Consider the following 23,978-nt stretch of genomic DNA (forward strand, 5'->3'; position numbering starts at 1 on the left):
TGGAAGGCAGAGTCAGAGAGCAAGCTTCCATCTAGTGATTAATTCCCCAAATGGGCACAATGGCTGGGGCTGAGCCAAGCTGAAGTCAGGAGCCTTTGATTCCATCTGGGTCTCCCCTCTGTGGTGCAGGAGTCCAAGGACCTGGGAAGCTGGGTCAGAAGTAGAGCAGCTGGAACTCAAACCAGTGCCCACATAGGATGCTGGCACTGCAGGTGCCATAACACTGGCTCCAAGAGTGGCTTTTCTTACTGTCCTCTCAGGTGGGCCCTGCTCCACCTGAGTTCTGAGTTCCTGCCATTTGGGTTTAGAGTGTCTGTCAAAGTTATTTTTGTCTATTGATTTCCCTGTGTGTTGCTTCTCTCCCACCACCAGAACATAAGTTAAATGACAGTTCTCATGTAGCATCACACAACATGCTATTAGTATTTTCATAAATAATTCCTAACAGAAATGATGAATTGAGGAAGTGAAGGGAGAGGCAGGAGTAGGAAAGGAAATAATTAATAAGCCAGAAGTTGAGGCCGAGTGTCTTGCCCAGTCACTTGGGAATGCTAACTAGTGTTATCTTCCCAGATATGGGGCATCCCCAACCCATCCTCAGTTTCAATTCCATTTGCCAGGTGGGCCTGCCAGCCAAATCAGCTGTGTCGGGCGCCATCCTCCTGGTGGTACCCAATGTCATGGGAATGATGTGTCTGTCACCTCCGTTGGACAAGCTTGGGAACAGCCACAGGGGCATCAACTTCTGCCAGGTAAACTGCCGCTTGGCACATGGAACTAAATAAATCAAGCAGTCAGTGTACATGGGAGCTACTGAAGCAAAGTCTTAGGAGTACTGAGTGTAGGGTCTAAGTAAACAATAGTCTTGGTTTCCAATTCTAGAAGCTGGTGTCTCTCTTCAATTTCCACAACTATGACAACCTGCGGCACTGTGCCCGGAAGCTGGACCCGCGGCGTGAAGGGGGAGAGGTTCGGGTAAGGAACAGCCCAAGGGACTGGCTGTTTAAGGACAGTTCAGAAGAAAACATCCCACAAACCTCCAACAACGCCCTTGGCCTCCGTGGGGAGGTAGGTCACAGGGTGAGTGAGCTCCAAGCCGGAATTAATGTCCAGTGGGTATGACTTATGTTTCAGAACAAGACTGTGGTGAACCTCTTATTTGCAGCCTATAGTGGAGATGTGTCAGCTCTGCGAAGGTAATTCTCCAGTGACCAAATAAATATATACCAAGAAAATCTGGGTCTCAGGCCTTCTGAGACAAAATGAACATAGATTACATTTACTTAATGTATATTTTAAAAGTGCCTGCTTGTCATATAATAAGCACTTGATTAATGATAGCCACTTCAGTTACTAACTTGGTGTTGGGAACAGTGAGGGGAGGTAGGAACCATGCTGGAAACGGCTGACATCAGCAAATGAGAACTGGACACTCTGTTGTGACAGTAAATCTCTTCCGGGTATAGAGGACAGATTATAGAGTCTCCCAGATCTTGCCATAAATTGTTTTGCTTTTTCTGGGATCTATGCATCTGACCCCACTCCACGAAAAACAACTAGTGATTCTGGATTGACCTGGGTAACTCCAGCTGCTTCCTACAACCCTCAGATTTGCCTTGTCAGCCATGAACATGGAGCAGAAAGACTACGACTCACGCACAGCTCTGCACGTCGCTGCAGCTGAAGGTATCTGAAAGCCTCAAAGGGAGACACACATCCTAAACCCTTTCTGGATGTGTGGCCTTTACCAGCTGGGCCAGCCGCTCGGTTGGTCCTGATGCCTGCTGGGCAGTCAGTCACACTGGGTGCTCCACAGAAAAACCTGGGCGAGGCTCTTCCCCTCCCAGCTGAGGGGCTGCACCCGAAGGCTCAGCAGCTCTACCCCTGTGCTTGTATTCTTAGGACACACTGAAGTGGTTAAGTTCCTGATCGAGGCTTGCAAAGTGAATCCCTTTGTCAAGGACAGGTGAGTAGGACTGGACTGACGAGAAGCCGGAGAGGATGGGTGCTGATCCACTGCGGCCCTGTACAAACAGCTACTGGGCCTCTCCTGGTCTGATTGTCATTACTGTTCCTCCCAGGTGGGGCAACATTCCCCTGGACGATGCTGTGCAGTTCAACCACCTGGAGGTGGTCAAGCTGCTTCAAGATTACCAGGACTCCTACGTGCTCTCTGAAACCCAGGCTGAGGCTGCAGCCGAGGATCTATCCAAAGAAAACTTGGAGAGCATGGTGTGATGTCCAGGTCATGGACCATCCCCGCTTCACAAAAATGTGATGAGCATTTTACCTGATACATTTAACCTGTAACAACCACCCAAAAATGCTATGGAGAGCTACCGTGCTTCGGCAACATCAGAGAATTCACTTGGTCAGAGTCCAGTGCTTTCTGTGAGCATCACAAAGCTCCATTCCTCTTTGCAGATGAGAACAGAAAACAGTCTCAGTGGACACCTTAGATCTGTCCATAGTGACAGGGGCTTCTTTAAGACACAGCCTGATGGCAGAGCACATTTGGCACCCTCAAATCCATCTCAGACCTCCACCCAGGTTCCCTCTTCCTCAAGAAACTGTCACGCAAGAGACGCCAGTGGAGGGCTCCAGTTTCCAGGCGCATGTACTCATGAACACAGTAAGAGAGTAAGACAGAGGAGGGCCTATGTGCCCAACTTTAGTAGCCTGGACACAGCTGCCCCACCCCCATCAGGACATGCTGCTGCTACTGTTGACAGCAATTTTATACACAGAGAGAGTATTTTGTGCTCAAATAAACTTTAATTACGCAAACTAGAATTTTGGGTAATCCCATTCATTCTTCCCAGCTTCATCATCATCATATAAAAAAATATCAAGGGTCATACAGAGCCCAAACAATACATATTTCATATCCATGCTTGCCCGCCCCACCAGCTTTCTCTCAGCCTGAAACTGCTTTGGGTGACATGTGTTCTGCTGCTAGGGGCTGGAGACTGGGTTTCTAAAGGGCCAGGACCTCAGCTTTTCTCTCCAGAGGTCCCAGCTATGTAGAAGACAGAGCTCAAGAGTTAAACAATTCCTAGCAGCAGTCCCCTAGTCCTCCCCTTTGGTCATGCTGTAACTGGCACGACGACCGTGATGGCTGTGGCTGGCTGGCAGCGATGTAGATTAAGGAGGCTGAACCTCAGGCAAAGACAGCTGTTCTGGGAGGACAGAGGCTCTGTGGTGCTGAGGCAATGGAGGAGTCAGGCGGCTTTAGTCCTCTCCTGCAACACAGTCCATAAAGCTTAAAGTCCGTTTGTGCTGCAGAGGATGGGTCAAGTCACTGAGCCCACCCCTCCTCCAACCACAGGTAGAGTAGGTAGAGCCCAAGAATAAACTGGCCACAAAGGGAAGGAGTGGTATCCCAATGACTAATTATCCCAATGATTAATAAATTCAAACAAAGGTGAAAGATAAAGACTCAGGACTGACAGTCTGAAACTGGCCTGGACATGGGTGGTGCAGACAGACTGACAGAAGCCAAGTCAGGGGACACATACCTGTGGCTGTCTAGGAACTGACGGTAGTTTGGGTAGGGCAGCAGGGGTGCTGGCAGTATGCCCAGCTTTCACCAGGCAAGGGAAGAGAGGGCGATAGAGAGCTACCCAGAGGACTCCATGCAGAGCTGTGGGAACCAGAGAATGTAAAAAGCCTCCATTCTAAATGTGACCCCAGCAGAGTACATCACTGGAGACTCCCGTGAAGGACACACTAGAGGCCTGTGGGCACCTCGAGCCCTGAGTGGGTCAGCAGCTCTCCATCCCAGAGGGCAAACGCAGGCACTACAGGACCCCGGAAGGCAGTCTGTAGGGTGCAGATCAGGGAAACCTGGCTCACATCCACCAGGCTGAGCTTCTGGGCCTCACAGTCCAGCAGCAGCCCCACCTTGTCTGGCTGCCCGATACCCTCCACGGGAGCTTTCTCGTTGGCCCACATGGTGTGCCACTTGCGCTGCGCATAGGAGAACACCCAAGATCGCTCGTCCATACCGATGCAGCTATCGCGGGACATGTCGGCATCGGCCACTCCTATACGGAACTGCTGGGAACGCCCCACGGTCACCTCCCAGTAGTGTCTCCCACTGCTGACAGCCGTGTCTGCCAGCACCACTGCCCAATCTCGGAAGCGCTCCGCATTCAGTGCGACTTGGGTGGGTTCCAATCCAACTAAGCCATACGTAACCGCCGTACCATCTCTGAATAGGGCGAGGCTGCTGTGGGCAGTTTTTTCGGCAAGCTTAAATTTGATGCCACCTGCGGGGAGAGAGAAAAAAAAAAAAAAGCACTGGATAAGGGCGGGGAAATCAAACACGCAGCGGCCCCAGGAGCCAAAGCCTCCAACTGGGCAAGTTCCGACACCACAGTATGCCCCGCGCCGCCTCTGTGTCCAGGCTAACACGGAGGGAAGAAAGGAAATGAGACGGGCTTGAGCTGTTTCTTGGAGCGGGGATCCCAGAATGAGAAAGGACGCCATTTTGGAGGTAAAAGAGAAAACCCTACCTCTTCGGACTTCCGTCGCGGCAGCTCCCAATCGCTGGACTCCACAGTAGTGCAACTGCAATGCCTGTGAAAAGCGCAGTGCCATGTTTCGACCCTGCCGGCCTCGGGACACCCGCAAGACCAGTTCCCCTCCATCTGCGGAGCCAGCTGTCCGAGCACGCGGGTCGCGACGGACGCGCGGCGTGATGACGTCAGGGGTCGTCTCCCTGCCCACGCGGCGCGTTCGTGGTGATGCGGTTCCGGTTGCAGTTAGGGTTGATGGGGAGTAACTCAAGTTTGCAGCTCCTTGCACGAAGCACTGGTGCTCACCTCAGAGGTACCTGGGACCTGGAGAGATAATGGACCCAGGCGCTTTAAAAGGATCGGGGTTTTTATTTGTTGTTTTAAATGCCTTTTTTAAGTTGGAAATATATGTACAGAGAGGAGGAGAGACAGACAGATCTTCTGTCCGTTGATTCACTCCCCAAGCAGTCGCAATGGCCGGTGCTCAGCTCAGCTCCGAAGCCAGGAGCTTCTTCCAGGTTTCCCACGCGAGTGCAGGAGCCGTCGCGCGCGCGCACACACACACGGCTTTGGGCCGTCCTCGACTGCTTTCCCAGGCCACAAACAGGGAGGCGGATGGGAACCGGCGCCCGTATGGGATCCAGGCGCGTGCAAGGTGAGGACTTTAGCTGCTAGGCTACCGTGCCAGATCGGTTTTAAGGCCATGCATTTGCCTAGCTGTTCCTAAGCGGCTTCTTAAGCTGTGTCCCATAGCCTAGTTAGTGTGTATGTTAAAATCCTGGCCATGCTGCTATTCCAGCTGCTGCAATAGCCGACCCTGGGAGTCAGCGGTGATGGCTTACCAGCCACCTGCAGGAGACCTGGACTGACTTGAGTCTGGCCCAGCCGCTGCTGTTGTATCTGGAGAGTGAGCCAAAGGATGGGAGGCTGTCACTGTGTGTCGCAGATACAGTATATTTTATTAAAGTATAGATTTCAGAATTGTTGCGGGGTGCAAGCGAGACATGTCTAAGGTTTATTGAGGAGTCTTTATTAACCAAGCTTGGTGATAATAGAGCATACTAGAAATAGCAAATCACAGTCCATATGGCAATCCAATCAAACATAATGCAACCAAACATAATCCCAAGAGGAACAAATGGTCATTACCCTTAAGTCCATCTGTTAAGCTAAAGAACTATGTCCCAGCTTCTCCAACAATATAAGTTATTCTAAGAGACATGCAACGAATAATAGTTTTGACACACTTAAAAAGCTGCAGACATTCACCATTCCCTGGCTTCTCTACCCGCATTCCATCACTGTTAGGCCTCACCTCTCCTGAAACTCCTGATAGTACACAAACCAGAAATATTGTTATATCCATTGTCCCATCTAAGCAGTACACAGGGATCATGCTTGGGGGATTACATGTCCTGGGTCAGCCAAGAGTCCAGGTGCCAGAGCTGGAAGCACCTGACCAGAAAGAGAGCAATCCCCTGCTTCATGGCTCTTTAAAGGGGCTTGTGAAGGGAGTGGTTACACAACAATGCAATATCGTCCCCTCTCAGAGGATAGGTGAGTCACAGGTGGGCAGGAGCAAATACCTATGTGGTGGTGGTGGGTGGTGGGGAGAGTGGCTGATGATGGAATTAACATTCCATTGCTGTTAGGACCCACCTTCAGGACAAGGGGTGGGGGACACAGCTACATTGCATTTGCCCACTGTCCGTGGGTGCTGGCTATCACTGGCTGCACTCCATTACATTCCCCACTTCTAACATCTGAGTCAAATCATTGACTCAGTCACGTATAACAAGAATAAAACAGTGACCTCCCTATATGACTTTGGCCAAAGCATTTCGAACTCTGAGCCTTCATGTTCTTCAAGTGTCAAACATGTAACATACAAGCCTTAGACCTTACTTAAATCTAGAACACAGCTAGACCAATAGAAGGCATTGGCATATCCGCTGAGATATTACATACATAAATACTGTGAATGTCGTTTTACTTGTTTATTTATTTGAAAGGCAGAGTGACAGAGAGGGGGAGATGGAGAAAGAGATCTTCCATCTGTTACTTTACTATTCCAAATGGATGCAACAACACTGGGGCTGTTTTAGGCAGAAGCCAGGAACCTAGAATTCCATCACCATTCCTGTGAAGTGCCAGAACCCAAGTTCTTGGCAACCCTTTGGAATGTCTGTCACAATTGGCAGCTGAACTCACTCTACTCCAGCATGGGCTACCAAGACCTTTCTCATTACAATGTAGTGATGGGGTAGCTTCTAACCCATGCTCTCAGCTTCCATCTGCCTTGCTACAACCTGGTTGATATCTCTATGCCAGACAACAGGTCTTATCACTCCCCTCCATCACATCTCCTTCATGTTCATGAGGCTTGTTATGATGTGACTGTGATGGCAGACAGAGGACTGTTCACTTGGGGTGTCATTAAATAACCCGCCTCCAAAAGAAGTTGTTCAGAGGAAAATATTTGCTTGTAACAAGCAAAGGAGGTTGGGGGGAAGGAGCAAAATACCTCCCTAGGAAGCAACTTTGCAGAGTTAAGGGATGAGCTGGATGGGAGGGGAAGAGGCAGGACCTTTGCTACTTATAGTATACCCCTTTATACATTGTGTGTTTGTGTGTAGTGCAATGGTGACTCCTGGGACACCAGCATCCCACCTCAGAATGCCTGGTTCTGGATTTGAGTCTGGCTCGGCTTCTGGAGTGAGCTTGCAACTAATGTGCATCCTAAGAGGCAGAGGTGGTGGCTCAAGCAGCTAGGTCTTGCCCTGTCAGCCACATGGGAGATCTGAATTGAGTTCTTAGTTCAGCGCTCCTGGCTTCATTTAGCCTGTCCCAGACCCCAGCAGTTGTAGGCATTTGGGGAGTGAACCAGCAAGTGGAAGACCTCTCTCTGTCTCTGCCTTTCTAGTAAATAAAAATGAGTAAATTAAAAAAAAAAAAACTTTAAAAAGAAAAGTGGGGCCTGGCACAGTAGACTAGCGGGCTAAAGTCCTCGCCAGCATGCACGGGGAAACTGGTACGTGTCCCAGCAGTCCTGCTTCCCATCCAGCTCCCTGCATGTGGCCTGGGGGGTAGTAGAGGATGGCCCAAAGCCTCAGAATGCTGCACTCTGCACTCATGTGGGAGACCTGGAAGAGACTCCTGGCTTCTGATAGGCTCAGCTCTGCCATTGTGGTCACTTGGGGAGTGAACTATCAGACAGAAGATCTTCCTCTGTGTCTCACCTCCTCTCTGTATAACCAACTTTGCAATAAAAATAAATAAATCTAAAAAAATACATTTTAAAAACAATAAAGGCTTGATAGGCAGATGTGGATAAGCAGATGGACAGGATCTTGGCCTTCTTGGGATTTCAGCTAAAGTCTTCTTCCAGGAGTATACTTTGAGTGCATCATCTGCTATGATATAGTCCCCCTTCACCCCTTACAGGAACGCTGAAAATGTCTACCCCAAACCAGCATTGTAGAACAGAGGTTTAAGCCACTCAGCGCAGGTGTTCCATGTCAGAATGCCCAAGGCCCTTGCCATCCATGTAAGAGACCAGGAGGGAATTCCTTCATCCTGACTCTGGCCTGTGACAGCCATATGGGGAACGAGCCAGAAGATGGAAGGTCTCACTCCCTGTCTTTCTGTTGCCCTTTCAAATAAGTACATAAATTTTCTTTTAAAAAATATCATGTCTACTCTCTGTTTATTTTCTGAGATTCATATACATAGCCCATTGAAAGTTTCTACCTGAATATCCCCAAGCCACCTGAAACTCAACGACCAAAGCTAACTTCATCTTTCTACAAAAACTTTATGCTCATCCTGAATTTCGCACCCTGAACTGCACTCCACACCCAGCCAGTTGCTCAGAAACCTGTAAGACCCTGGCTTGCACCTATGACTGTTATCAAAGCCCTATCATACTTTTTCTCCCTTGGATTGTACCATCAACCTTGTAACTGGTCTACCTTTATCTGCAGTATTGCCAAGGAAACCAAGGACAAGTTGTAAATTCTTAATAATTACTATATGTACTTTGTCCTTGGTGCCTCTGGGGCCTCAGTGTATCACTTAGTCTACCAAATATGTGTTCATTCTTTTGGGACTAATACATAGACAATTATACTCAACCAGGGTTTGGAGCCATCTTTGCTGTGCAGTGGCTCTTTCTCTCCACTAGGAGTCAGTGTGGCTCACTTCACTGAGAGCCCGGACCCAGGGAAAAGATTGCTTCGGAAAAGGCCACCTCTGTCAGTAACTTGCTGGTCAGTAGGAACAAGAGAAAGATCCCAAGCCTGTGTTTCCATAGGATTTCTCTTTCCATCTTATTCTGCTGTGAGGGCTGGAGTAGTCACTGTATTTCCCTTTCTGTAGCTTCTGATATTTCTCCCTTACTGTATTCCCTCCTCAGTGAAGAGTTTGACCTGTCATCTCTTATTTAACTTAAAAAAAAGTATTTATTTTTATAGGAAAGCCAGATTTACACAGAGAAGGAGGGACAAAAAGAAAAAGAATGAAGAAGGAAAGATCTTCCATACACTAGTTCTCCTCAAGTGGCCTCAACAGCCACAGCTGAGTCTATCTGAAGCCAAGAATCTCTCCTGGGTCTACTACATGGGTTCGGGTCCCAAGGCTTTGGGCCGTCCTCGACTGCTTTTCCATGCCACAAGGCGGGAGCAGGATGGGAAGTGGCGCACCCAGGGCATGAACTGGCACCCTTATGGGTTCGCAGCGCATGCAATGCGAGGACTTTAAACCACTAGACTATCGGGCCAGGCCCGTCTTGTTTCACTTTAACAGACTGATGTGTCTCAGATGAGCTCATCTATAAAGAGCTTCAGAGACAGAAGGAGAATCGCAGAGAGAGAGACATCTTCCATCCACTAGTTCACTCCATAAATACACAACAGTAGGAGCTGGGCCAATCCAAAGCCAGAAGCCAGGAATTTCTTCTAGGCCTCCCACAAGGGTACAGTAACCAAACACTTGGCCCATCTTCCGCTGCTTTCCTAAGCATATTAGCAAGGAGCTGGATGGGAGATAGAGCAGCCAGGATTCGAACTGGCACCCATGTGGGATGCCAGTGCCATGGTGGAAACTTTGTTCACTGTGCCACAGTGCTGGCTCCTAAGGAGCTCCTCTTCATCATTCTGACAAGTTACCTCGCTCCTTGCTCACAAGCAAGTCATCAATTCTTAACATTTCCACGCATGCCCAAAAGGAAGGGGCAGACTTTTACTCAACAGACGAAAAGGGAAATATACTAAGCAGAAGGAACAGACTCAAGCCCTGTGTTGTAAGACAGAATGGAGTGTTTAAGGAGCACACTCTTGCCCAACCACTGTGCAAGGGAGATAAGGAGAGTGGTGAGAAATGCTGTGTCTGGGGACAAATTGTACTGATTCCTGTCAGAGTGGCTGCGCTTATCACCTAGCTCCTGTCTCTAGCTTCCTGCCAGTGTGGACCATGGGAGGAACTCTCTCTCTCTGTCTCTCTCTCCTCCTTTCTTTCTACTTCTCAAATACATTTAATATTTTTTTCATTAAAAAGAAAAGGGGCCTGCTACTGTAGTCTAGTAGCTAAAGTCCTCACCTAGCATGCACCAGGATCCCATATGGGTGCTGATTCTAATCCCGGCAGCTCCATTTCCCATCCAGCTCCCTGCTTATGGCCTGGGAAAGCAGTTGAGGATGGCCCAAAGCCTTGGGACCCTGCACCCACATGGGAGACCCGGAAGAAGCTCAGGACTCCCTGGTTTTGGATCAACTCAGTTCTGGCCGATGCGGCCACTTGGGGAGTGAATCATCAAACAGAAGCTCTTCCTCACTGTCTCTCCTCCTCTCTGTATATCTGACTTTCCCATAAAAAAAAAAGAGAGAGAAAGAGACAGAGAGAAGTCAGGATTGAATTATTATGGGGCACATATGCCATGGTGAAGAGCTTAGATTCTTTTAGGCAATATAAGCACTATAAAAAGAAACTCAAGAAAATGACAAATTATTGAATTAGAGGGAATGAGACTTGATATAGGGACTGACCCAGTCCCACACTAGCATTATCATGTGAGAAACAAGGCAGACTCAACTACCTCAAGGGTCGAGTTGGTGGACCAAGTAGATGAGAGAGGTTGGAGTAGGAGTCACGGCTGATTTATAGGTGCCAACAACGAGGGGACTTGGCAGATGTTGCCATAGGGGTAGGACCATTAACTGAGTTCTGTACAGACTGACTCTGAATTGTCTCTAGGACAATCAAGTAAAAATGTCCTGTGGTTGCAGGACATGTCAGTTTTAAGGGAGAGGCAGAAGTGAATGAAGTCACCCCAGAAGAAGGTGGAGACTAAATCAAGCAGGAAATGAGCCGCTAGTCCAAGATTTGACTATGGGCTGTCCCCCAGAACCTGCCCTGTGGTGGGGACAGGTCTGCCTGCCATGGGGTTGTATCTGACTCCCCAATATCAGATACAACTTCACACTCTGCTTCTCAGATTACCCCATGTCCAACATGTGGGGCCCCGGATCTGATCCAAGTGTTAATTGGAGCCCTTAACTATGGATAGGAGAGGGATGATGCCCTGGGAGCTTGGCGATTGTTCTGGACTTTACCAGGAGTCAGCAGTCAGCAAAGCACAGCCAGAGAAAGAGCGAGAAGGCGGGGGTGCCCTCAGGAACTGGCCAAAGGGGCTGCTGGGCTGGCTGCAGCTGCGCTGGGTCCTTTGTCCTGCGAAAACTGTCTGCACAATGCAGTCGGTTCCATGCTGAGCTGGCATTCTGCACATGAGGCTGTGCTAGAGTCCACATGGCAAAGCAGAGGTGGGTGGTCACCTGGTGCCCGGGGACTTTATTTCCATTCTATATCGAAATGCTGAAGGGAAACTGCTTCTCTGTGTTTCATTTATATGTCAAATCATTAATCATTTGATTAGGACAACTAGTTTAATAGGTATGTATTGCTTGGGCATATGTGCTTTGATTCTCCAACAACCTTGTATGATCATTAAGGTGGGCATTTTTATGAAACTCAGTTTATTCTTGAGGTCCTGGTGATAGCATGCGAACTAGGGAGCAGCTGCAGAAAGGTGCCAAGTCAAGCCTGGACCACCTCAAAGGTGGCTCTGGTGATTACCTGGGACCCACAATAGAGGAAGCAAACAGCTCTACTTGCAAATTCCCTGAGCTGGGTGAGGGTCAAGCCACTGGCTCTCTGTTAGCATTGATTATGCCTTCATAGTATCCTCTTGGGGGGCAGAAAAATGGGGCTTTGACTATTGAAAGGAAGTCATTGGGACAAGGAGTTTAAAAGGTTGTTGGTTAGTAGCCAAGAGATAACCAAGTGTAGGAATAGATGGCACTACAGGGTGATTCCTACTGAATGCCAGCCAAGAGCAGTGGTGCAGTGCGCTAAATCACAGTCTACATAACACTTGTACTCCAATATGGGAGCTGCCTCAACCCCGGTTGCTTTGCTTCCGGCTCAGCTCTCTACTAATGCACCTGGGAAAGCAACAGAAAAATGGCCGGTGTGTTTGGGCTCCTGCTACCCACGTTGGGGACCAGGACTCTGTTTCCAGGCTCTTGGCTTCGATGCAGGCCAACCCCAGTCCTTGCAGGCATTCACGCAGTGAACCAGCAGAGGGAAGATCTCTTTCTGACTCTTACTCTTTCCCTCTTTCTCTCTTTCTGTTACTCTACATTTCAGATAAACAAATAAACAAAAAATTAGTTTAAAAAAAAAGACTTACAAGAACTTTGTAACTACCCCAGATTATTTTACAAACCCTGTCTCCACTTCCATTGTTCGTACTGGAAAAAAAATAAATAAAAGTGTCTGCTTACTTAAGGCCAGAAAGAGAAATATAGAGAATCTATAGTTAAATTTTAAAAAGAAGCTGCTCTTTTTTTTTTTTAATTTGCTCTTTCAAAAAGCAGAATGTGAGAAATAAAGAAAAAAGTTGATCTTGTATCTGTTAGTTCACTCTCTGGGATGAGGCCAGGATCTGGGAATGAAATCTGGGGCTTCCATGTAAGTGACAGGGACCCAGCTATTTGAGCCATCATACACTGCCTCCTGCAATCAGCAATAACAGGAAACTGGAGTTGGAAGAAAAAATGTTTTTCTAACCCCTAAAGAGAACCCTAGATATAAGAATGGAGTAGAGCAATAACAAAAAGGAGGAATACACATTCTGGGGGAAAAAATGCAGATGAACCAAGGTGTGTCCAGATGGTCCTCCAGGTAATCTCACAGGTGTTTGACTAGCAAACCTGTGCATCCCCAGGCAGTCCCCCCAAAGCACCCACCTTTTCAGTCCCCCTGAATCATCCCATTGGTGCAGTTGCCAAGCCACCACTGGCACTTTCGTACTGGTTTCCTCTGCTTCAACTTGAGTGTGGGCATCCTCACTTTAGCCTTCTTCTTCTTTTTTTTTTAAGATTTATTTATTTTTATTGCAAAGTCAGATATACAGATGCTGACAGCCCAGACAACCTTGTCTTGTCTCTCCCTTCTGCTAGGTCTCCCCCAGGGCCTTCAAAGTCAGTGAATTTGAAGTGTAGTTCTAGCTGAAGGCTTGGGTGCCCCAGGCTCCAAAGGGTGGTCCTTGGTATCTCACAACACCATGGGAGCTCCATGCCACTCACAGCTGCTCACCCCTTGCAGCTGTGCCTGGCAGAGGCTGATGGTGGTCAGCTAGCAGAGCCTTTTGGTGAGGTCAGCGTGGCCCAGTCAAATCCAGCTGTGACCATGACACTGCTCTGTGTTAGATTCTTTCCAGGGAACAGCTGATGTCTAGGACCAGAGCATAGAAGCCAGCCCACTCCTCTCATGCCTGATGTTACCCCTGGGCAGCTGCAGTCCAGATGGCCCTCCAGGGAAGCCACAGCCTCTCTCTAAATAAGGCAGCATCATGCAGGGAAGGAGAGTGAACCAAGGGGCCTTTGCCGAGTGATGAGCAAAGCAAGAAGGATACATGCTCTCTCTCTCTCATTAAACCGTTTAAGCAAATAGGCCAATGTGTTAGATCAGGAATTCAGATGACTTTCTGCAGAAGCTTTGCTCGAAGATTCCTGGATCGGTAGAGAGATGGCAGGTTCTGGGAGACAGTAGCGGAAGGCATATTAATTGATCTCCCACCCCGCATCCTAGCATTTGTGCTTTCCTCTAGGTGAGCAGCATGGAGTTTTTCTCCACTTTCCACTTTGTATTCACCAGTTGCAATGAGAAGCATGCGGGCCAGATTGTCAGCTTCTCGTGATGCCAACAATAAGAATGCCACTTCAGCACCAGTCTTGCGGCATTGCCAAGTTCAGCTGCTGCCTGCAATACCAGCATCCTGTAGGGATATCAGTAAAAGTTTCAGCTACTCCACTTGTGATCCAGTTCCCTGCTAATGTGCCTGGAAAAGCAGCATCCACATGAAAAATTTAGAAGTTCCTGAATTCAACCGGGCCCAACCCTGGCAATTACAGCCATTTGGAGAGTGAGCCAGCAGATGGAAGATCCCTCTCTCTGTTTTCCCTCTCTCTCTCTCTCTGTAGTTCTGCCTTTCAAATAAATAAATAAATAAGAACCCCACCCACACTAAGCAGGGGTTTTGGCAAGGCAGGAATCTATTTCTCAACATAGATAACCTTCTCAAAGGAACATTTTTGTTTGCTTTTGTTGAAAAATAACAGACTAGGGTTGACATTTCTTTTAACAGTTCATGTGCCCAAATAAGCCAGCATTGTGGTACAACAGGTTAAACAATTGCCTGCAAACAATAGCATCCCATGTAAAGTGCCAATTCAGGTCCCAAATCTTGGCTGCTCCACATTTGACCCTGCTAATGTGCTTGGAAAAGCAGTGTGGCCCCTATCACCCACATAGGAAACCCAGATGGAGTTCCAGGCTCTTGGTTTAGGCTTTTCCCAGCTCTGGTATTTACACCTATTTGGGGAGTGAACCAATAGATGGAAGGCTTCTCTCTCTCCCTTTCTCTCCAGATTTTAAATAATTTTTTAAAATCTTAAACAACAAAAAAAGTTGGGTTGGGGTTTAGTTCTCTAGAGGATTTCCATGTTTGATCTAACCATTTTCTTTGGCTTTAATGAGAAATTGAGTTAGCTGCACCTTGCCCTTCTGTTTCTAATTCTCTGAGGTCATATGTCTGGTGGATAGCAATAACCCCTGCCGTTTCATGAAAACCTCACCAGTGGCTCCTGATGTTTCAGTGTTTTGCCTGACTAGGAACAATTACTTGTGTTATCAGGCTCCACCCAGAGAAAATCAAAGCTCCAAGATCTCCCATTCACTGAATCAATGGATGCTCATTTACTGCCTGCTCTGTGCTAAGCATCAGGTTTTTAGGAGTGAACTAGTCAGGCCTAGTGCCTGTCGTCCTGCAGCTATGTCTGATGGAGAAAACTCGCCTTAAACTTGTACCTAGAAAGTGCTGACATGAGAGCTGTTGTGATGGCTGCTGTTCTTTATGAATTCTGGTTACACAGAATGTCCTTTTGTTCATGATACCCTCTCCTCGTGTGCTTAAATATGCCTTTCCCTGTCATTTATTTGAGGGAAAGAAAGAAATCTCCCTTTGGCAAGTCCAAATGCCTATATATGGTAAGGCCTGGGCCAAGCTGAGACCAGGAGCCAGGACCCACAATACAAGTCTCCCACATGAGTGGGAGGAACTTCACTGCTTGGACCATCACCTGCAGCCTCTCAGGATGTGCCTTGGCAGGAAGCTGGTACTGCGAACAGAGCCAGGTACTGTGATGATAGTCATACACATGTTAACTGGAGTCTTAACCACTAGGTCAATTGCCTGCCCTATGTGTTTTTAATAAAGATTTTGCAGCATTTTAAACCATATGTTCAAACGTTGAGCTTCACAAAACTCCACAGGTGTGGCTAACATGGTGGCTCAATAAGCTAATTCTCCTCCTGAATTCTGGGATCCCATATGGGCGCTGGTTCGTATCTCAGATGCTCCATTTCCCACCCAGCTCCCAGGCCTGGGAAAGCAGTAGAGGATGGCTGAAAATTTAGGAACTTGTATCTACCTGGGAGACCCACAAGAAGCTCCAGGCTCCTGGCATCAGCTCAGCTCTGGCCATTGTAACCATTTGTGAGTGAACCAGTGGAAGAAGGATCTTTCTCTTTGTGTCTCTTCTTGTCTCTGTAAATCTGCCTTTCCAATAAAAATAAATAGATCTTTACCACTTTCCCCAAATCCATTTGTATTCATCCCATCTCTTCGCCTCTCCCAAACCTGAACACTATCTTGAATTCAGTGTTCATCTTTTGTTTTCCTTTTTACATATTTTTAAATCTCTTCTATATGTGTTCCAAAAAGTGTATTTTGGGGACTAGAGTTTTGGCACTGCAAGTTAAGCTGCCACTTGAGACGCTGGCATTCCTTATCAGACTGCTGGGCTCTGCTTCCAGTTCAGCTCCCTGCTAATATGCCTGTAAGGCAGCAGTGATGGCTCAAGTGCTTGGTCCTCTGCTCCCCAGGTGGAAGGTCAGGGTGGAGTTCCTGGCTCTTGGCTTTAACCTGGTCCAGGCCTGGCTGTTGGAACCCTTTAGGGAGTGAACCAGCAGATGAAAGAGCTTTTGCTGTATTTTTACATCTCTCCCTGCCAATTTGTCTTTCAAGTAAGTAAAATAAATGTTTTTTAAAAAGTGTATTTTCAGGCCCAGAGCATAGCCTCGTGGCTAAATCTTTGCCTTGCTTCCACCAGGATTCCATATGGGTGCTAGTTCATGTCCCAGCTGCTTTATTTCCCTTCTAATTCCCTGCTTGTGGCCTGGGAAAATAGTAGAGAATGGCCCAAAGCCTTAAGGCCCTGCACCTGTGTGGGAGACTTGGCAGAAGCTCCTGGTTCCTGGCTTTGGACTGGCTCAGCTCATGCCATTGCAGCCACTTGGGGAATGACCCAGCAGATGGAAGATCTTTCTATTTGTCTCTCAACCTCTCTGTAAGTCTGCCTTTTCAATAAAATTAATATATATATATTGGGTCCGGCGGCATGGACTTTAGCCTCTAGGCTTAAGTCCTTGCCTTGAACGCACTGGGATACCATATGGGCGCCAGTTCTAATACCAGCAGCTCTACTTCCTATCCAGCTCCATGCTTGTGGCCTGGTAAAGCAGTTGAGGATGGCCCAAAGCCTTGGGACCCTGCACCCGCGTGGGAGACCTGGAAGAGGTTCCTGGTTCCTAGCTTCGGATCAGTGCAGCACTGGCCATTGCGCTCACTTGGAAAGTGAATCATCAGACAGAAGATCTTCCTCTATGTCTCTCCTCCTCTCTGTACGTCTGACTTTCCAACAAAAATAAAATAAATCTTTAAAAAGTGTATTTTCACTTAGCTATTCACTAGCTGTATAACTCAATTATCATTCTGTGTATAATTTTCTGGATCTTTATTTGCCATTTTGTTGCTAAGGCTCATGTTTATTAAGTGGCATTGTAGTGGTTCACTCATGTTGACTGATGACTAATATTCCCCTGTTGAATACCCCGCTGCAGTCATCCATCCATTCTCCTGGGCATTTGGATTGCTTCCAGGTTGTTTTGTTTTGCTTTGAACTTTTGTTGTCAGTGTGAACCACACTGCTCTAAACATTCTCATAAATATCTCTTGGTAAATTTATAGAAAAGCTTTTAGTACATAAACAGATAAGCAAGATGTGAAGTAAATGTTTACTGTCTTTACAAAATGGTTCTCAATGGGGTTACAGAATTATCATCCCACCTTATACTGCCATCAGGAATTGTGACTGATCCTATCACTCCATGGTGGTACCCAAGCATCTGCTGGCCAAGTCTCTGCCTTTTCTGAAGGCACTGTGAACCCTGCACACTCCCTGGAGCCAGTAGTCATGACTGCAATCTGAGACTATCTCAGGGGCATCTGGAATGCAAGAAGCACCGAAGACCTCCGAAGTTTTTCTTCCGTGAACTCAGGTGCACCGGGCCTGTTCTTAGCAGCTCTTGGTGCTGGTATTCACGTTAGCTGGGGACTCTACCTCCATCTTCCCCAAGCTGAATACTGGAGGAGGAGGACAGCACAGGCCCTCATCTGTGCTCCTCCCCACCCACAGGTGAGCTGGATGGGACCATGCTGGCCCCCTTCCTTGCAGGCTTCACCTTCAGGTCATCATTCTCTGCTGGGTGCTTCCAGGGAGCAGCTTACAGCCTGTATGACCAGTTGTGACATGCCGACAGTGCAGCCTATTGCTGTGTCCCATTCGGCCTTCTCTACCAGCACACTGCCCCCACCTCAGGTCCTAAGTTCATTGCTAGTCCGTTGTCCTTCTCCATGTGGTCCTTCTCTCTTCCCTTGACCAACCTGCATCTCCTAGGCAGTTCCCTAGAGAAGGAGCCCAGAGTCCTGATCTTGTCTGTGGCAGAGGCAACTGGAGCCTTGCATTGCTTCAAAGCCCTGGCCTTGTCTCTTTCCCTTCACTGTTACGGCCTGGTGAATGAGGGGAGAGGAAGCACACACTGACTCCGAGAGTAGACTACTCTTCCACAGTTCCCACTCCTGTCCGTGGGTGTCAGCTCCTCCTTCTGCCCTCCCCCACCCTGTGGTTCCTCCCCAGCCCCGACCCCACTCTGGTCTATCTCTGGTCTAAAAGGGTTTGGAAAGGGAGGCATTGGCATGGGCTGGGGGTAGAGGCCGCCGGCTCTGAGAAAGCTAGACGCAGCAGAACTATTCTGTGCCAGAGCTGCAGGGTCTACAGATTCCAGCCCAGCCCAGCCAATGGGGGAGGGCCCTTTAATCCAAGGGCATGAAAAAATTCCCTTGTTCTCCAGCTTCCCTGTGGAACCCCACTCCTTACTCCCCCACCCCCAGCGTTACTCCTGGATGGCTCAGAGGAACCCGAAGCCCCCAGGTGCCAGCCCCCTACCCCATGATGTAAACTCAGCTCCACAGGCTTTCTGAGGAGAGTGGAGGCATGTTCTGATAACAGGCATCCATCAGGAGTGTGAACCCCAACTGTTACACAACAGGATACTCTTTCAGGGCCCTCTTCCTGGGTCCCCTCACTAGCTGATCTCTCAGGTAAGGAGCAAAAGGGAAATTCAGTCATTTACCAGATGATTGCCTGTGGGCCCCGCTGTGAAAGGGTTAAGAGGTTGGGCCAGCTACCCTGGAGGCTTGCCCCTCCCAGGGATTAGGAGACCTCTATAAAGGGGACTGTCCACCTAGACGGGACCAGGGGGGTATCAGGGACCCAGGCTCTGTGCCCATCCCCCCTGCCATGTGGGAACTGCGTTCAGCCTCCTTCTGGAGGGCCATATTTGCTGAGTTCTTTGCCACCCTCTTCTATGTCTTCTTCGGGCTGGGTGCCTCCCTGCGTTGGGCCCCTGGACCCCTCCATGTCTTACAGGTGGCTCTGGCTTTTGGCCTGGCGCTGGCTACGCTGGTACAGGCTGTGGGCCACATCAGCGGAGCCCACATCAACCCGGCAGTCACTTTTGCCTTCCTTGTGGGCTCTCAGATGTCCCTGCTCCGTGCAGTCTGCTATGTGGCAGCTCAGCTCCTAGGGGCCGTGGCTGGGGCTGCTGTGCTGTACAGTGTTACCCCGGCTGCCGTCCGAGGAAACCTAGCACTCAACACGGTAATAAGGATGGTCGCCTGTGAGGTGCTGGGGGGGGTCCTCTGCTGTCCTGACTCTGTTGCAGGCAAATCAGCAGCTTGGGGGTTGGGACAGTGTGTGTGTGTGTGTGTGTGTGTGTGTGTGTGTGTGTGTGTGTGTGTGTGTGTGTTTGCATGTGCGTGCTTATGTGTTTCAGGATGGAGAGGATCCATAGGGTGCAAGGGAGGCACAGAGAAAGTGATTCTCTTGGACTGAGAATCACAAAACCTGAGTTTGGGTCCCAGCTTTCCCACCCAATCCTTGTAGGCTCTTGAAGAAACGTATCTCACCTGATGCTTCCTATGAGTGGTGGCAGATGCAGCCACTTCCTCTGTAAAGGAGTGTGTGGGAGGAGAGGCTGGGTTCCAAAGCCAGTGACTGTGGAGGGGGTTTTTTATTCTTCCTCTCCAGGGAACTGATGCCCAAAGGGGTGGGGATGGGAGGTCCCTGTCCTTGGAGGCCTGAGGAGCTGATGTTGGCCTGCCCAGCCCTAATGAGCTGCCTCCCTTCTTCCTTTTATTCAGTTGCACCCTGGGGTGAGTGTGGGCCAGGCTACAACGGTGGAGATCTTCTTGACACTCCAGTTTGTGCTGTGCATCTTTGCCACGTATGATGAGCGGCGGAATGGTCGTCTGGGCTCTGTAGCCCTGGCCGTTGGCTTCTCCCTCACTCTGGGGCACCTCTTTGGGGTAAGCAAGAGAGGCAAGTCACTCCCTGCGTGAGGATCTCCGGGTTCCCAAATCTTTCTGGGCTTCAGGACCATCTTCTTGATCCCCTTTCTGCGTCCAAACATGAACATGCTCGGCTTCTCTGTATCTGCCAGCAGAGAAGCATAACCTTGCCCCACTCTTTCCTGTGACTGCTATGCTTAAGTCCTTCTTGCCCAAGGTGAAAATGCACAGTCACGGGTGCACATTGACCCAGATGTGCCTTCCCCACTCCATGAGAATCCCTGGTTGTCCTTCCTTACTTGCTGGTGGCTAGAGACAAGAAGACAACATCCAGGGCCAGTGGGGCAGTGGGAAAAGATGCTAGAAGGTAGAAGGGCGCAGTCTCAGTTACCATTGTATTTTTTGCAGATGTATTATACAGGTGCAGGTATGAATCCTGCCCGCTCCTTTGCTCCAGCCATTCTCACCCGGAACTTCACCAACCACTGGGTAAGTGAGGGGAGAGGGTCAAGGTACTAGCGCCCTTCTGGATGGGTATGGACATAAGTTCCAAGGTTGGCATCTTACATCCCGCTACCCCCTGCTCAGAGCTGGTGGCTGCTGTACCAGCACTCAGTTAAGGGAGGCAGAGTCTGCCACATTTATGTGAGTTGGAGTTGTTATTTTGCTAGAAAAAGAGGTTCTTTTTTTTTTTTTAAGATTTATCTTATTTTTATTGGAAAGGCAGATCCATGGAGAGAAGGAGAAAGATCCTCCAGCTACTGATTCACTTCCCAAGTGGCCACAACGGCTGGAGCTAAGCTGATCCAAAGCTAGGAGCCCCGAGCTTCTTCTGGATCTCCCATATGGGTGCAGGGTCCCAAGGCTTTGGGCCATGGTCTACTGCTCTCCCAGGCCACAAGCAGGGAGCTGAATGGGAAATGGAGCAGCTTGGACATGAACCGGCACCCATATGGGATCCAAGAGCTTGAAAGGGGAGGATTAGGTAATTGAGCCATCATGCTGGGCTCAAAAAGGAGGTTCTTGCACCTGTAAGCATTGTTCCTCATCTGGTTATCTGGGTTTTGAACTGAGTAGCCACTGGATGCCAAAACTAAGGCCTGTGGGAATAGACCACCAAGTGTAAAGACAAAGCCTGCTGTTCTAGATCAGGATTTGTTTTGAGCACAAACAGGCATCTCATCCCAGTTATGCTCTCAGCCTTCATATCAGAAATTGCACTCATCAGGCACCTCTGTTTCTCTAACTGTAAAACAGTCTTATGAGAATGAGGCTGAAAAGTTTTATATGAAACAGCATGGAATCTGACATAGAGCAAATCTATAAGTAATGGTGCGTTTTATGCTATTTGGGCCTATGCAAACCGAACATGAAGATAATTCAAAGGATTTTCAGAGCTGCCCATTCACTTCTTCAGCAGCAAGATTTCCAGGGGTCAAGTGGTGGCAGCAACAAAAGTGGCTCTCGGTAAATAAATGGATAAATGTAATGTGGTATAAACATATACACACAAACCATTACAAGGAAACAAAGTCTAAGACTAGTTTTTGACTTAGTGGTTAAAATGCTGCCTGGGACTCCTTCATAGCCCAGATCAGAGTGCCTGGATTTCAGTGCCAGCTTCCCTTCCAATTCTGGCTTCCTGCTTATGTAGACCCTTGAAGGCAGCAGAGATGGGTCACTTAGGGCTCTGGCACCCATGAGGGAGGACTGGATTGAGTTTCTGGCCCCAGCTTTGGCCTGGTCCAGCTCTGGCTGTTGCAGGTACTTGGGGGAGTAAAGCAGTTAATGGGAGTTTTGTCTGTGCATCTCTATTTCTTTTTATTAGAAAGGCAGAATTTACAGAGATAGAGGAAGGGACAGAGAGAGAGATCTTCTATCTGCTGGTTCATTCCCCAAATGGCCATAATGGCCAGAGCTGAGCTGGTCCAATGATAGGAGCAAGGCACTTTTTCTGGGTCTCCCCGATGGCCCAAGGACTTGTACCATCCTCCACTGCTTTCCCAGGCACATTAGCAAGGAACTGGATTAGGAGTGAAGCATCTAGGACTCAAAACAGCTCCCATATGGCATGCTGGCATCACTGTTGGATGCTTACATCATGGTGCTGGCCCCAGGAAGGAAATTTCAACACCTATTGTAACAGGGATGAACCTCAGGACATTTACATAAGTGAAATAAAACAATTATAAAAGACAAGTTTGCATGCTTCCACTTTATGAGGTGTTCAGAGGACTCAAACTTATGGAAACAGAAAGAAGAATCATTGCCAAGGGTTTAGAGGACTAGGTGCGGAAATGGGCAGTTGCTTCACCAATGTAGAGCTTCCATTTTGCAGGATGATAGAGTCCCAGAAACGGGTTGCACAGCAGGGTGACTAGACTTCATGTTGCTAAACTGTGCACTTAGCAATGGTTAAAATGATCCATTTCCTGCTATGGTTGTTTACCACAATTTACAATTCTTATAAGATGCACGCTTATATATCAAAACCAACAAACAGAATATCCATGCCCTCCAAAAAGTGTGGGATTCAATGATGGTGTAATGAATCAGAAAAGAAAGGGTGAGTTTGGAGGCCAGAGAGACTAGCGCTTATGCATACAAAGAAACAAACACTGATTTCTACTAATTAATGCCCAGGTGGGACTCAGGGCCCAGGATGTCATGTCTTCCTTGGCATGGGGGGTGCTAGAGAAAGCCAGGCAGCCTGGCTGCTCAGTGCCCCTCCGCTGAGTACCCCTGGTCTCTCCCTACAGGTGTACTGGGTAGGCCCGATCATCGGAAGCGGTCTGGGCAGCCTCCTCTACGACTTTCTCCTCTTCCCCCGGCTCAAGAGTGTTTCTGAGAGACTGTCTATCCTCAAGGGGACCCGCCCTAGTGACTCCAATGGACAAACAGAGGGCCCGGGGGAGCCTGTTGAGCTGAAGACCCAGGCCCTGTGACAGCTCCGGTTGCCTGGAGGGAAGAGGGAGCTGCTAGGTTTACGTGGAAGGGCCGAGCAAGCCTCTGGATGAAGACAGAGACTGTGGGCAGGGGCACATCCTTCTTTATTTTTTAACTTATGTGTGTGTTTTCCCTACCTTTTGCTGTGTGAAATCTTTCAAGTTGCATTCATGAGCTGGTTGGTGCAAACTTCCCTTCCTCCTCATCTCACCTCCCTCCGCCGTGTGTGCAGGAACACGATTGTGCCTTATGCATGTGGGTGAGTGTGGTTGTGTCTGAGTTTGGGAGGAGAGCATGAGAGTTAGGGAAGGGAAAAGTGTCCCCCTCTATGTTCCTCCCACAATCCAGCATGGTGAGCACAGGGAACCAAGACCTTAAGTTTCTTTATTATGTAGCAGTCAAGGTAGAACACCTTGATTTTTGAAGGGACCGGGGAAGCAATGGAGTTAGTTCTCTCAAGGAACAAATGGAGAGAAGGGAAGGAAACAAGGACTTCCACGGGTTGGGGGAAGGGACTTTCAGAGGATGAGAGAGGAAATGGAGGAATTAGCCCCAGACCAGGAGGCAAGTCTGTCAAAATATTTAGGGGTAGACTAAATGGGAGAGCACAATGGCCTGCTCATCTCAGGAATGCTTGCCCAGAGAAGTGGATGGGGAAGTAGTTCTAAGAAAAATGAACAGTGGGATTTGAGCTGTTCTATAAAGCTACGTACACCTGTCTACATCCACTGGCTGGGCTGTGTGTTCATTCTGGCACAACCGATCTCTCCGGAGACTTGGGCCAGAGAGCTCCAACCTAAAGAAGCTGCAGGTGAGCCTAGAATCTAGGAAAGGGAAGCAAACTTAACTCTTTGCCTGCATATTCCTGGGCGTGGCCCCCTGGAAGGTGGGACTGTCTTTCTAGAATTGCTCTCTAAGGCCCCAACAAGAAACCTGAAGCAACAGGGGCGGGGGGGGGGAAGACACTGGGTCCCGGAGAGAGAGGGCAAAGGCTTTGAGCCTCAGACTTTTATTTAAAGCAAATTAAGACAATCTGCATCTTTCTGTTTTGATCAGTAGCTCCCGTAGTCTTTTTGTATGTGTGTCTTTTCACCTTTTTCTCATGTCCTTTCTTCTCAAACCTCTTCTGACTCTCCCTCATACCCTAAAGATGGATCTCTTGCATTCTGATGCTTCATAACTGCTTAGATGATTCGTTTGAACCC

At 48.6% G+C, this 23,978-nt stretch overlaps 3 protein-coding genes across 6 annotated transcripts in view; 2 read left to right on the forward strand and 1 right to left on the reverse strand.

The window, feature by feature from the left end:
* Positions 1-22,754, forward strand: part of GLS2 (glutaminase 2) — a 34,335-nt gene extending 11,581 nt beyond the window's left edge. For 3 of the 4 annotated variants that reach the window (XM_040983532.1, XM_040983549.1, XM_040983558.1), the window contains 6 exons: positions 621-752; positions 883-975; positions 1,135-1,196; positions 1,610-1,686; positions 1,903-1,966; positions 2,082-2,449. In XM_040983532.1, the coding sequence (XP_040839466.1) occupies positions 621-752; positions 883-975; positions 1,135-1,196; positions 1,610-1,686; positions 1,903-1,966; positions 2,082-2,238 (585 nt within the window). In that variant the 3' untranslated portion in view covers positions 2,239-2,449. Of the gene's footprint in view, positions 1-620; positions 753-882; positions 976-1,134; positions 1,197-1,609; positions 1,687-1,902; positions 1,967-2,081; positions 2,450-12,467; positions 12,474-22,742 lie in introns of those variants that run through there. The other variant, XM_040983540.1, reaches the window with a different exon arrangement.
* On the reverse strand, positions 2,756-4,694 carry SPRYD4 (SPRY domain containing 4). The gene is made up of 2 exons (XM_040983585.1): positions 4,518-4,694; positions 2,756-4,271 (listed from the first exon to the last, which is right to left on the reverse strand). Exons 1-2 carry the CDS (start codon positions 4,600-4,602, stop codon positions 3,730-3,732), a joined length of 627 nt encoding a protein of 208 aa, XP_040839519.1. The 5' UTR covers positions 4,603-4,694; the 3' UTR covers positions 2,756-3,729.
* LOC121158681 (major intrinsic protein of lens fiber) lies at positions 18,747-22,944 on the forward strand. Its single transcript, XM_040983571.1, has 4 exons — positions 18,747-19,138; positions 19,681-19,845; positions 20,236-20,316; positions 22,587-22,944. The coding sequence occupies exons 1-4, from the start codon at positions 18,779-18,781 to the stop codon at positions 22,770-22,772; spliced, it is 792 nt and encodes a 263-aa protein (XP_040839505.1). The 5' UTR covers positions 18,747-18,778; the 3' UTR covers positions 22,773-22,944.
* The last annotated feature ends 1,034 nt before the right edge of the window (positions 22,945-23,978 follow it).

Source organism: Ochotona curzoniae, unplaced genomic scaffold (genome assembly GCF_017591425.1).
Source record: "Ochotona curzoniae isolate NIBS_2020 unplaced genomic scaffold, NIBS_Ocur_1.0 contig_1014, whole genome shotgun sequence".
NCBI classification, from domain to species: Eukaryota; Metazoa; Chordata; class Mammalia; order Lagomorpha; family Ochotonidae; genus Ochotona; species Ochotona curzoniae.

Bases quoted from the DNA above. Each gene is read 5' to 3' on its own strand.
- SPRYD4 (XM_040983585.1), bottom strand. From the start codon at position 4,602: ATGGCACTGCGCTTTTCACAGGCATTGCAGTTGCACTACTGTGGAGTC. The intron at 4,272-4,517 runs GTAGGGTTTTCT...CTCTCCCCGCAG, and splicing joins CGCGACGGAAGTCCGAAGAG to GTGGCATCAAATTTAAGCTT.
- LOC121158681 (XM_040983571.1), top strand. From the start codon at position 18,779: ATGTGGGAACTGCGTTCAGCCTCCTTCTGGAGGGCCATATTTGCTGAG. The intron at 19,139-19,680 runs GTAATAAGGATG...CCTTTTATTCAG, and splicing joins GAAACCTAGCACTCAACACG to TTGCACCCTGGGGTGAGTGT. The intron at 20,317-22,586 runs GTAAGTGAGGGG...CTCTCCCTACAG, and splicing joins GGAACTTCACCAACCACTGG to GTGTACTGGGTAGGCCCGAT.